Consider the following 13,018-nt stretch of genomic DNA (forward strand, 5'->3'; position numbering starts at 1 on the left):
AAATAAATCAAGCCCTATTCAAGCCACAAGGTTGAATTTTCTTCAGCTGCAAAATGGGAATTGTCAAGGAATGGCTAAAGCAAAAATCTCGTTAAATTTAATGAAATCTAAGAGTTTTATTTTAAAATCATAGTTGAAAATAGCCTGACATTGAATTTCCTTTCTTCACCTCTGTACAGTGACATCTACCGGCCTGCAGCACATTCTGATTTTGTATTTTTTCCCCCCAGCCGCAAGTGTCTTCTTACTTTATAGGCGCTGAAACCAGCTTGGTGGTGTTCAAACATCTGGTTCTGCCTTTTCCGCGGAGTGAAGTACTTTTGATTTAAATATCAAAGTTCCTTCTAAGTAAGGTTCAGGGACTTTACCTGCACAGTAGTACCGGCTCATGTCCCTGATGTCTGAAGCACTGTAACTTATTAAGCCATTTTCGGTTTGCGGACTTCAAAACAGTCTTTGGTAGAATTGCGAAATAAGTTTCTTCTCGTCATTATGATTTGGGAGTATCCAAGAGCCAAGAGTACAAAGGGATGAGTCAAACCGAAGAGGTCAAGTGAAAACCCTCTCAGGATGCGAGGCAAACAGCAATAGAAAACAATATCCATTAAAAACTGGAATAGATTTCTGGGGCAATAGTGTGAATGTTTCCTGGCTCGGATCCAGAAGATTTGCAAGGGGAAAAAAAAGTAAGGGAGTGGGGGGTTTCCTATGCTTCTGAAACACACATGTCTTTGCCTTAAAAGGATGAGATCATTCTCCAGCAACACTGCTCTGCCCTTTAATATAGCTGAGGCAAAAGCAAAGTCTGCAAGCTTTCCAAGCTAAGCCTGGATGCTACAAAATCTCTTGAGCCCACCCGGCAAGTTGTTTTTTTTTTTTTTTTTTTTTTTTTTTTTTTTCTCCTCTCTCTCTCCTTTGGAGACTGCTAAACAAACGGAGGATTTCAGCAGGTCTCTTTATTCTGTGTAGCACATTCCTGGATTTTGACGGAAGCCCATTCTCTGGTCATGCTGCTCCCCACCCCTTCCCCCGCCCCCTTTAGCTGCCTCTCTCAGTCATGGTCTTTCTTCCTCTCCCGAGCGCTGGGTGTGGCTTATACATTAGTTATGAGATGCAGCCCCTATTTGCTCAGCTAATGATGTATGCTGGGTTCAGTGGCGGCGTGGTTCTGGAGGCAAGTAGGACCAGCTCCAGGGGTAAATGTAATTGGAAACCAGGGCTTTCACCGTCATAGCTCAGCTACTTTCCATTCAGTTTTAGGTGCTTAATTGAGGAACAGAGAGGATTCCGGGTGCCGGCGCAGTGGAGAGAGCCCTGAGGATTGCTTTACAAAGAAACTCGGACTACCCGGAGCAAAAAAATTTCAAGACTGATACACTTGGGAAATTAAGAATTTCTGGTTAAAAAAAAAATTTTTTTTAAAAATTAAGAAGGAAAGAAAAAGGAATAAAGTCACTGGCTTTTGGAAGCCAGAGGGACACTGATGACTTTGGCTGGCTGATTTCCTCCAAACTGGGTAAGTTAGCTCCTGACCCCTTGAATATTAAGAATTTAAGAAAGTTTAACTTTTTTATTTAATTTTCTATTTTATTTGCTTTTCCATAAGACCATGTCCCCCTGTTCCATTAAGTTAAGAGCCCCCGAGATTTGGCCAAGAAGGATTTAGCTTAAATCTGTAGGAACTGTTTCTTTGGGATATGACACCTGCCTGCAAGGACAATTTAAAGTTAAGTGGTTAAAAAAAAAAAAAAAGGCTGAGAGAGGACACGAAATGATCCTTTCTTCCTGATTTATTTATTCCCCTCCTCTCCACTGCATTACTAGATTGGGATGGGTGAAAAACCTAAACAGGCAGCAAATATAATCCCTGGAATGAGTTATTACCTTTGGAGTAAAGTATTTGTAAGATATTGATTGCTAGTGGAGATAGTGTACAAGTCACTTAAGATTTCAGCCTTTGATTTTTCATCACTTCCTAGTGGAGAAATAGAGCTTGGGGTTGTCATCGAAATCTTGCTTTCTCATATTCACATTCCTTTTAACATAACACACTGAGGAGAGAAAACTCTGTATTTTGTGACCGGTTTCCCTATTCCGGGACACATATAAGAGAAATTGGTGATCATGTCAGTGACTTGAGGCCGACGGGCGTATTTATTATTAGTGTTGAACAGGACAGAAACCACGCAACTTTATTGAGTTGTGCTCTCCTTTCCTGTTACGCTGGCTTTAACTGTGAAAACTGCCAAACCAGGGAGCCAATTGCCAAAGGAACTTCACCCAGAAAATCGATTTTCTTCACTGGGAATTAATTTAGGATTTAGAGGATGAGGAGGCTGGAGAAACCAGGTCGGGGAAACTGTGATCTTTTGAGATTTCTTTTCAATTAGATTCAGCAACACAAGTTCTATAGTTTTCAGTTATGTGTTTAAAATAAATAAATAAATAAATACGAAGGCACCCCTTATTCTTCTTATTGCTTGTACTAGGACTTATGTAGAGACCTGCTTGCTCTGTAGCATCTGTTAAGAATCACATGTTAAATATGATTGCCCATTTTGTTTTGGCTTGACAGAGCGATCTTATCAGACTTTAATAGCATTTCTTGCTTTGAAGAGGATTATACTGAAAGCTTAGTGGTGAATTTTAAAGCAGCCCCATGGTATTAAGTATCAGTATTTCTATGACCTGTTTAAAAATAATTTCTAGCCAAGCTGTGTTGCCTAATTGTATTACATGGCAAATTTTAAAATCATTCTGGGACTGTTCCAAAATGGAGGGGCTTCCTTTTGCCCTCCAGGTTTTATTTTGAAAATTGTAGCCACAGGTGTTGTAGTCAGGTTTAATAACAGCCCAGTTAGTTACCTGGTCTTCATTTGTTCACCAGAACTAAAGATAAGGTGATGTCCCGCCTTGAGCCTCAAAGAAGTAATTATCAGATTTAGTTGTTTTCTTCTTCCTCTCCCCTATTCTCTCTCCTCCTTTCTCCCTTCTACCCCCAATCTTTCCTTTTTTCCCTTCTCCCCTCTCTACCTCCCCCTTCTCCCTCTCTTCCATTCTCCATCCCTCGCTACCACCCTCTCTCCTCTTCTCTGTCCCTTCTGTTCTCTCTCCTCTGTCTCTCTGTGTCTCTCTGTGTATGTCTCTGTGTGTCTCTGTCCCGCTTTGTGTCTCTGGGTCTCCCTGTCTCTGTCTCTGGGTCTGTCTCTCTCTGTCTCTGGGTCTCCCTGTCTGTCTCTGGGTCTCCCTGTCTGTCTCTGGGTCTCTGTCTCTGGGGCTCTCTTTGCGTCTTTATATGTTTGTATCTATATGTCTCTATCTGTGTCTGTATGTCTGTATGTCTTTCTTCCTCTCTCTTTTGAAAATTTGAGCAATCTACTTCAGATGTAATTTATCATAACGATGTAGTTGACAATTTTATGGTTCATTGACTTGCTCACCTCTAAGTCATCTTTTGAATCTGGTCCAGGAGTGTGACCATATCAATATTTCTCAACAACTGGTGTAGTCATGACTGGGATCTGGTTGTCATTGGTTAATGTAAACCTAAATCCAAGTATTGTACGTACAGTGAAGTCCTCTTTTTGGAGATAGTAACTCAGGTGTTATAACATGTAAGTAGCATTTATGTATGAGATAAAATGGCAGGATCAGTGCATTTAAATCACAACTATTATCCCAGGTGATGATACTGTAGGTACACATGTTATTCTACATATTATTATGTTTTTTAGAAGAAAATAAGATTTTGTCTTTTAATTTTCCCCGGTTGTCCCCATTCTCAAATATTTTTTAAATAGTTATGCACACAGAGATATATTTATAGGTGTGTGAATAACGAAATGGATCGATTATTTTTGGACCCAATAAATGGGTTTTTCATTTACATGAAACTTTTCTGCTTTGCTCCAACAATAGCATGTCAATTTTTCCAGTAGGTGACTTGACTCAAATAAAGTCTTTCTGTATGAAAGTATTTCTTTGGTGGTCTTGAAATTGTATTTGAATAAGTTCCAGACCTAGACTAACCGAATCCAAATTTTCACGGAGAGACTGCATGTGAAAAGAGTACTGATTCTGGAATTAGAAGATATGAGTTTAAAGTTCACTTTTTATGCATACCACCTATGTGATTCTGACCAAATTTTGTCCAATATGTAGAATGAGGGGGTCAAACTAGATGGTTTTTTACAACACTAAGTATATGTTTGTTTGTTTGTTTGTTTGTTTTTAAGAGAAGTCACTTGATCTCTCTGAGTCTATTTTCTAATCTATGAAATGAAAGGATTGGGTACAATAACCTCCAAAGTCACTTTTAGCTCTAAATCTATGTAATTGGGTGGGAAAATCAAAAAAACAGCACCTCCTACTGCTCAGAGTTTAAGTATATGGGTGGTGGTAATAAAGGAAAAAGTTTTTTTTCCAGTTTGATCACCTGAGACAGGTGATAAAATGTAATGAATTTGTTCTTTTTCTCTCTTAGGAATTTTTTTTTTTTTCCCTTGGATCTTAAATTGCAGATTTGAAGAGATGACATTTCTGGCAATCCAAGTGTTGATTGGGGCATTTGTTTATTCTGGCTGTGTAAAAGGATCTTCACAGCCCCAGGCAAGAGTTTATTTAACATTCAATGGTAAGAAAGAAGATAAACATTCCCAAGCAAATGTTATTTTAAAGTTTTGTTCCTTCTTATCCAGTGGCAGTGATTAAGAAATTAATAAGGAAGGGAAGCATTATTAGATATTTTTGTTCAAATTTCTCTTACAGGAGTTTTCTGTGAAGCTTACTTTAATTATAGTATATCCTAGCAAAGGTATATTTGAGAAAGTTGTCTAAATGTTTTAGAGGATAAATATAATACTGAAATTTGAAGTTTCCATAATCTATGGAAAACAAATGTCCAGGTCTATAAAATATTTGGTCTTTACATTAATGTGGTTTTCTTCAGAAATGGCTTCTTGAAAACTTTAAACATCTATAACCAGTAGAGATAAAAATGTGCTACTTAAGTGCTGAAATAGCCTCAATCAATTTTGGCTCTTATTCCCCAAACTGTTCTGAGGTTATTTAAAAGGTCTTCATTGAATTAAAAAGGACTTGAGACTGTAGTTGGAACTGGAATTTTCACTGGTATTGTCTGAGAATGTATTTTTCTGAAGCTTGGGAGAAATGTGTGTTCACAAAGTTAAAAGGGAATAATACCCTCGGAACAAGTGGCTTGCCAAATATATGCATGAACTCTTATTGTGTACAATTCAAACCATTTGCAAAGGGTGTTTTTGGGGAGTCATCTAACCGAAAATAAATGGATACAATAAGAGATGGATGAGAGAGGCCATTCAGCCAGTCAGTTTCATTTGTATTTTTATTACTTCTCTCAACTCCATTTCATTGTTGCTTAAACCCAAAATGTTGTCTGGACCAATTTACTCTCTCCCCACTCCATTTATATTATCTTTTGACCATGAGTGTACTCTCCTTCGTCCCTGTGGTATACATGTATCTTCTAGCATGTTTAGTTATCCTGAATTTCAAACAGCAGATTGACTGGCATTTAATGCTTACTTCATTTGCATTTCTATTACTTTTCCCCTCCATATTTGTAGTTGCCAGGTGATTTACATGAGATCATATTAAGGCATTATAAGAAGCCTATTGAAACTTTAATACATCTATTGCAATCCTAACCTTTTGAGCCAGGCCTTCTTAAAACTCATGACTTTCTTTTTTCAAGATTAGAATATTAAGAAGTAATGGAGGAGAAGAGGGAATTTCTGTTGAAATTAGGAAAAACCAGGGTTCAACTGACTGTGTGAACTTGAGCAACTCACTTAACATCTATGTAGCTCTCAGAGCATGTGAAGATCTACTCTAAGAATTCTTATTCCAATGAAATCATAAAGTCCAAAATCATAAGAGCAGAAAAAAAAATGTTTCTTTGAAATTTTCCATTTCCTTACTTCTAGAAATGTGCTAGAGAAGACATAGGGTAAGGGGAAGTAGTGAGCTTAAAAGAATTTTGTTTTGTCTCGATTTTTTGTTTTTCCTTTGTAACACTTCAGGGCATTATATAGATCATGTGTGTTTTAATTTATGTTATGGAAAGTTTATTATTTGAATAATAAGAACATTCAAATCAATAATGCCTCATTATATATACACTGTACCTCTGATAAGGTACCTGGCAGAATTCTTTGGAGTCAATTTGTGTTCTCAGTGATATGAAGAATGTTAACAAAAAGTGCTTAGCAGTGATGTTTTTAATATGTCATATTTCCAAAATTATTTTCAAAAGCTCTCCTGTTGATAATAGATTCCTACTCAAGAGTATGTGTTCTAAAATACATGGTCTTATCATAAGGTAATAATACCATAAAGTATTGATTTCAAAGATCAACAAGTTGATATGATTGTACTGTCCCAAAAGTTTTGCTGAAAGAGATTGTCAGTCCAAAAAATTTCATATGAAATTTTTCAGTGGGGCAAAACTCATCCTCTAAAGTACAACAGCATCCACATTAGGAAAAAAAAAGTAGCTACTGAAGTGAATTCAACATTTGGTAAGGATTCAGAGAAAAAGAGAATATACCAAATGACACATTTCTCCCTTTACTTTAATGGCACTATATGAAGTAACTTCTAATTACAGTTTTCTTCTATAAATTTATCACTCTTCCCCCACCAAAAACAAGTTCTATTTTATCTTTCATAAATTAACAATCAATCTTAATAACTTAAAATTCCTTACCAGGTAGTCAGAAGGTATACTAAAATATTAATTTGCATTTCAATGTCTTTTTTCAAATTTGTTTTTACTCTGTATATGTGTTGTGCAATTATGCAGATTCCCCTAAACTTTTAGAATTCAAGATATCAAGTGGAGATATTTATATCTACATCTGTGTATTTGTATGTATGTGTGTGTACATATATATATATATATGTTTATATATTATATATATGCAGTATGATAGTTAGATATACTCACATTGGTACATTACTTTGAAATATGCAAATTGATTTGCCCGCAATGGCAATGTCTGAAGTAGGTAGTGCAAATATTGTTATTCCTAGTTTGAGAAAATGGAGGCTTGACTCAGCTCATGCATTTTGTCAGTGTTTAAGTTAAGATTTGATCCTGAATCTTTGGATTTTTAATAAATTTTGCCACACTAATTGGAATTTGGTAGTTGGATTGGCCTTGAGGGAGAGAAGGTGATGAAAGAATGAAGTTGAGAAGAAGAGAATCATCATTTCTCTCTTCCCTCTCCCCATTTATCTCCATGCCATGATTTCTTTATTTTCTCTTTGTTCTGTTCTTAGCCAGAAAACAAAGTAATAAAAAGGAAGCTGTTTCTTTGTGCTGGCACATTGTAAGAATCCTCCCTCTCTTTCCTCTGCTAAAGTCTAACACTAGATAAACCATAGATCAATGTGAAACCTTTATCATTTCCATAATGAACAAAGCAAAGAAGAAAAATTGCTATTGTACAGGACTGTAAATTGGTTTTTTGGGGGTTAGGGGAGTATTTGAAGATGGATGATTGATTAAAATATGTTGATATGTCATATTTTAATTGGTGCCTAAATTTGTTTTTAATTTGACTTCTTATGGGCATTTATTTTATGATGCTAGTCAAAGCTTTAATGATTAAACTTTATTGTGGGAGAATGCACAGTGAAGATTACTTTTCTGAAACTCAGGAGTTTTCTTCAGAACTTCTAAGAATTTTGTCTCACCTATAATTTTAAAGGTGATGTACCCATTTGGCAACCTGGTAAAGCCAGTGGATCCTTCTCAGAATAATTTTTTAAAATTCATAATTGAGAGAAATGATAAATCTAATTTAGCCTGAGGAAATTAAGTTGTAATCTCTTTTCCCATCTAAATTCATGGAATTCCCTGAAATCAATCCATGTATGTATCTGTAAATCTCAGGTTAAAAACTCCTGCCCTAGATAGTTTTTAGTTGTCAACTAAATTATTTCTTTTAAGGGATATCTAATCAGTATAAACTTAGAATTGAATTAATAATATCCCAGAGCCTGAAGTGAATCTTGATGATCTCCTTGTGTTGCAAATGGGGAAAATGTGGAACAGAGAAATGATATACTTGTCAGCCTGATATCACATAGTGCCCCCCTCCCAAAAAAAATACCATATTCTATAAATTATATGTTAGTATCTAAATAGCACTAACAATTTATTTGATCAAATTTAGATGAGATAATTGATCAGTCAGACTTTTATTTGACATTTGTATGTGGAGGAGTGCAAGGAGAATAGCCACCTCTGATTGAATTACACATTTCATTTATAGTCTTTGTCATATAGTACCAAAAGAGAGAAGGAAAAAAAAAACCCAGGACATTGCTTGCTTTTTTTGTTTTCAAAGAATCCCTGGGAAGGGAGAATAAATATCCTCTAACAGACATAACTTCCACAGGTTTGATTATATACAGGTGACGTGTTTTCAATACTCTGATTCTGTCTAAGTATCTTATTAAGCAAATATAACTTAAGTATTTACTGTGTACTTAGCACTATTTTTACTTATGTGCTGAAAAGCAAAGATATGTAAGTATACCTCAAGGTCCTAACATTCCAGTTCTCACATGCACAAATAATGTGTCTATAAATCATGAATTTTGTATTATAGTCATGTGAGTAAGAAAGGTACTAAATTGTTAAGGCATTTTACAGCAGATAACCCTGACTAGTAGGAAAGGGGGTTTGGAAGAGATCAAGGAATGTTCTGTATACTATTCAATCTAGGCTTTGTGAATAATGGGTAGGTATACATTTTACAAGAAAGCTGAACAAGGACTTGTCATTCCAAATTTCAAAAATGACAGCAACAATACATAAAAGGTAGAAACATTCAAGTTCTTTTGGGTTTGACTTGATGATTTTAGTATAAGCTAATAAATGGTTTTGTTTTTGTTTTATTTTGTTTTTTGGTCCCATCACTGTTAGAACCTATGCAGAAAGTGGAAGTTATGGGATGAAGCAAGCACACACACACACATACACACATATATGCATATATATGTATGTGTGTATGTATGTCTATATATTATATATTAATATATAATATTTAAAAGCTTATAGAACCCTTTCTTTACAATGATCCTGTGAGATGGGTAGGTAGTTGCTGCCATTGTAATTGATTGGTAGGAATTCCTAAATGGTTATTCTATTTTTGCTCTATATCTTTGTGTACCTTATTTCTTGTTTCCCAGCTTATTCAAAGCTTAGTTGCTTATAGGCTTAGCCTTGTTGTTGGTTACCTCTTTTTTCTCTCCTTTTCCAACTTCCAGAACTTTTGAAAAAGCCTTGAAAGTGAATGTCACATTGGATGTTCTCTCACTAGTGTTTATTTTCCCAAAGTGGGGAATTTCTCTGGAACACCGGTTCCTAGTATAACTGTTTCTACTCTTTATTTCTGTTTCTAGAAATAGATAAGTATAGAGAAGGTTTTGGGGTTTTTTTGGACAATGATGATTTGAGTTTTAGATGAGTTTAAGGACTTTGCAGAGCATCCACAAGTCAACCCTTAAAATAAGAGGATCATAAGATCATCCATCAGAAGAAAAAGGGACCTCATAATCCATTTCATCCAACCATTCAATTTTATAGATGAGTAACTCCCCTTAGTCACTCAGAGAGCAAGTATCAGAGGTAATATTTGAACCTAAGTTCTTTGATTTCACAGCGAGCAGTCTTTCAATCCAACTTGAAAAATGTTTTCTTACAGAGGAAGCCAAGTATTTTGGAAACTTTTTCTATTTGTCTTAAGTTCACCAGAATTAGCTAATCTTCTCTATAGTTTTTAAGTTACAATATTTAGATCACATTTCTATTCTAAAATGTAGTCAATTGTTTTTTGGAAATAAAAAAAATGCAATTTATTTTTTTTTACTATAAAAAGCATTTGTAACTAGAGAGAATGTGGGGATTACTTTCTATTTTGTTGCTTGGAATTGTTCCATTTACAGTTCAAACTTGACTTCAAAATCTCTCTAAATTTCTGGGGGGTGGCATACATTAAGCACTTTTGTTAAAATATTCCTTGATGGATCCTTTAAAATAGTTGGTACAAGATTCTGCTTTTATTTTTATATGTTTGCTCTCTGTTACTGTTTATTTTAAATAAAAATTACAGAGATGCTGTATTTAGTTTTATGTTGAATTTGCTGATTATTGGACTCTTAGGGTATTAAAATTCAACTATGGAAGAAAGCAAGAGGAATATAAATGAATGAACTTTAGAGCAAGAATACATTCCAGAGAAATAAAAAATATGGAAATTGATCTTTCCCTACACAATAAATTGACTGTATTTATCTCTTTATCGCTTGAAACCATATAAAAATATATACTCATTTGAGTGTCATTCACTTTTAGAACTTTATTTAAGAATGATGAAGTAGTTAGTCCTCATTATTCCTGGCAAATAAGAAATGAAAAGAAATTTAAAAGCTGAGTTATATTATGTTCCCTTCCTGAATATTTTTTTAAAGTTACTTCTAATTTCATTAGAAAAGCAACCATTCAGCCTATCCTATCCTATTGTGTTCATGATGTATTTTTTTTTATTCAAGAGGCATGCAGAGTATCTATCGTCTCCATGTCCCCAACATTATGAAATCAATAATCTAATAAAAAGTTTATGGCTATCATTCATGAAAAATGTGTAATGAAAGTCAAAGAGAGGACCTTTAATCTTGTTCTAAATAATTATTAATGAAACTAAATCATAATTTAATCAAAACACTTTATCATGCATTTTGAAATTCTCTTTATATTTTGTGTATGGAGCCATTGGAGGGTTTTTTTTAATAAGGAAAAATTGTTTTGTTTTCTTTTGAATGAAAGAGCCAGAGTAATGTAGTCTAAAAGTGATGGCACAAACAGAATTCTGTCCTCAATTACTTCTAACTAGCCTTGTGGGTACTTTAGTACCTTTAGGTCTTACACTGTTTTGTAAACAACTTCATTATTCTTAAGTTTTTTTTGATCTGAGTGCCTTCTCCAAAGACACAGATTTCCTCTGGTCTATTATATAGCAGATAGATTTCAATTTAAATGAACAAATACTCATAAAATGAGTATTATGTAGGAAACACTATGCTAGGTGTTTAGAATAAATAGATAAAAATGAAACTTTCTCTTCTTAGCAAAAGGATTTTAAGGAAGAAAGGGACATCATAAGCAAATTCCAACTACATACTAAAGAAAAGTGTGTTTCTTTGGAGTGGAGAGTAGAAGGGGATTGCTCTGATTATTGGGGGAATTAAGAACAGTGTCTTGTAGGATCTGAACCTTGAAGAGAACTGAGGCTTCCAAGAATTGGAAGTGAATATGTAGATTATAGAAGATTCAGCATAAAGGAATAAGTTAGGACAACACCAAATAGGCTAGTTTGGCGGCAATATATAGTTTATTAGGGGAATTACTGCATGATTAATGAATTTGGAAAAAGTGACTGAAGCCACTTTATGAGGGGTTTTAAAAGTTTAACAGAACAGCACTCATATTAAAGGCAAAATACAATAGTTTCTTCAGCAAAGTTCTGACAAGGTCAGACTTGTACTTAAGGAATATCAATTTGGCAACAGTTCAGATTGGAATCAGAAGAGGGTGGATGCAGGGAGACTGTTAGTCTATTTCAATAGTTCAGGTGAGAAATGAAGTTCAAAAGTAGAGGAAATGTGATTTGTAGGTTGACAAAAAGGAAAAATTGTGAGATGTGGATGTCATAGCAACAATTCAAAGTCAAAGATAACTCCAGCTTTCATGCTTTGGGAGACTGAAATAATAGTGGTGCTCTTATTAGCATTGTGGAAGTTAAAAGGGAAAAGGAAAAGATAATGAGTGGTGTTTCCAAATGCCTTGAGTTTTTAAATTTTTGAGAGAACTTAATATGCCTGGTGGAAATCTAGGTAGAGAGATCCCTACCATGAAACTAGAGTTCAGAAGAGAGAGGAGAATTAGATATATAGATTTGGATATCAACTGCATAGAGATAATAGTTGAACCCATTTGAGCTGATGAAATCACTAACACAAAGGGAATATAAAGATAGGAGAAAGAGGTGAATAATTGCTATGACCAAGAGTTATTATCATGTGCCTAGATTAGTGATGGTCATCTCAGAACCTGAGTTTCTCTTCAGACATACCACCACTGTACCCATACTGAAAGCTATTCCAAAAAGCATATTGTATTGTACTTTGGGGGCACAGTCTTTGAGAACCAAGGATCACCTCTCTATTCACAAATGGGCATCAGAATCAAACTTTATATAAAAAGATACTGACATGTTATCTGAAGCCCCTCCCCTTTTTATGTCTAAGTAATTTTATTTCAAATTTAAGCAAGAACTAATATCTGAAAACAGGTTGCAGTTCCAAATTAACAAAGAAAGGTGCATTTTAATTAAACATAAATTATTCATGAAAGAACATTTCCTAAAAGGTTAAACTTGTTTTTTGTAATGTTTCACTAGAACATGGAGTGCAGTTGTTTTATTTCCCTTAATCTTCTGGCAGAATTACAAGTTACAGAACTGGATTCATGTGTTTCTCTTCTTGGGGCAATAAAAAGAGCTGAAGAGCCCTTAGCTGATCATATTTTATGATTGCTCATTCAATTTTGTTGTGTAGACTTAAGTTGTAGTCTCAAATTTAAGGTAAAAGAGAACTTTAGAGATTGTAACTGTAATATAATTGGATTGTAATCTTTATTAGGTTGTAAATTCTTTGAGGCTAAGTATTATCTTTGTTTTTGTTTCTATTTATATCCTCAATGTATAGCACAGTGCCTGGTACGTAATAGGCATTCAATAAATGTTGCCTATCTGAAATTTTAACTGGAAGGTTGGAACAAAGTGCTATTAAATAGTAAATTAAATTCAACAGTAACAATCATGTATATTAATCACCTACTCTATATGGAAAGCATTGTTTAGCATTGGAAGAATGAGAAAGGTGGCAGATAAGTGGCACAGTAGAT

The 13,018-nt window shown here is 34.6% G+C and overlaps 1 protein-coding gene across 1 annotated transcript in view; it reads left to right on the forward strand.

The window, feature by feature from the left end:
* The first annotated feature begins 954 nt into the window (after positions 1–954).
* Positions 955–13,018, forward strand: part of SEMA3C (semaphorin 3C) — a 198,996-nt gene continuing 186,932 nt past the window's right edge. The window contains exons 1-2 of the mRNA XM_003771460.4: positions 955–1,516; positions 4,484–4,633. Coding sequence (XP_003771508.1) covers positions 4,531–4,633 — 103 coding nt within the window. The 5' untranslated portion in view covers positions 955–1,516; positions 4,484–4,530. The remainder of the gene's footprint in view (positions 1,517–4,483; positions 4,634–13,018) is intronic.

This window comes from Sarcophilus harrisii, chromosome 5 (genome assembly GCF_902635505.1).
Source record: "Sarcophilus harrisii chromosome 5, mSarHar1.11, whole genome shotgun sequence".
In the NCBI taxonomy this organism is placed as follows: Eukaryota; Metazoa; Chordata; class Mammalia; order Dasyuromorphia; family Dasyuridae; genus Sarcophilus; species Sarcophilus harrisii.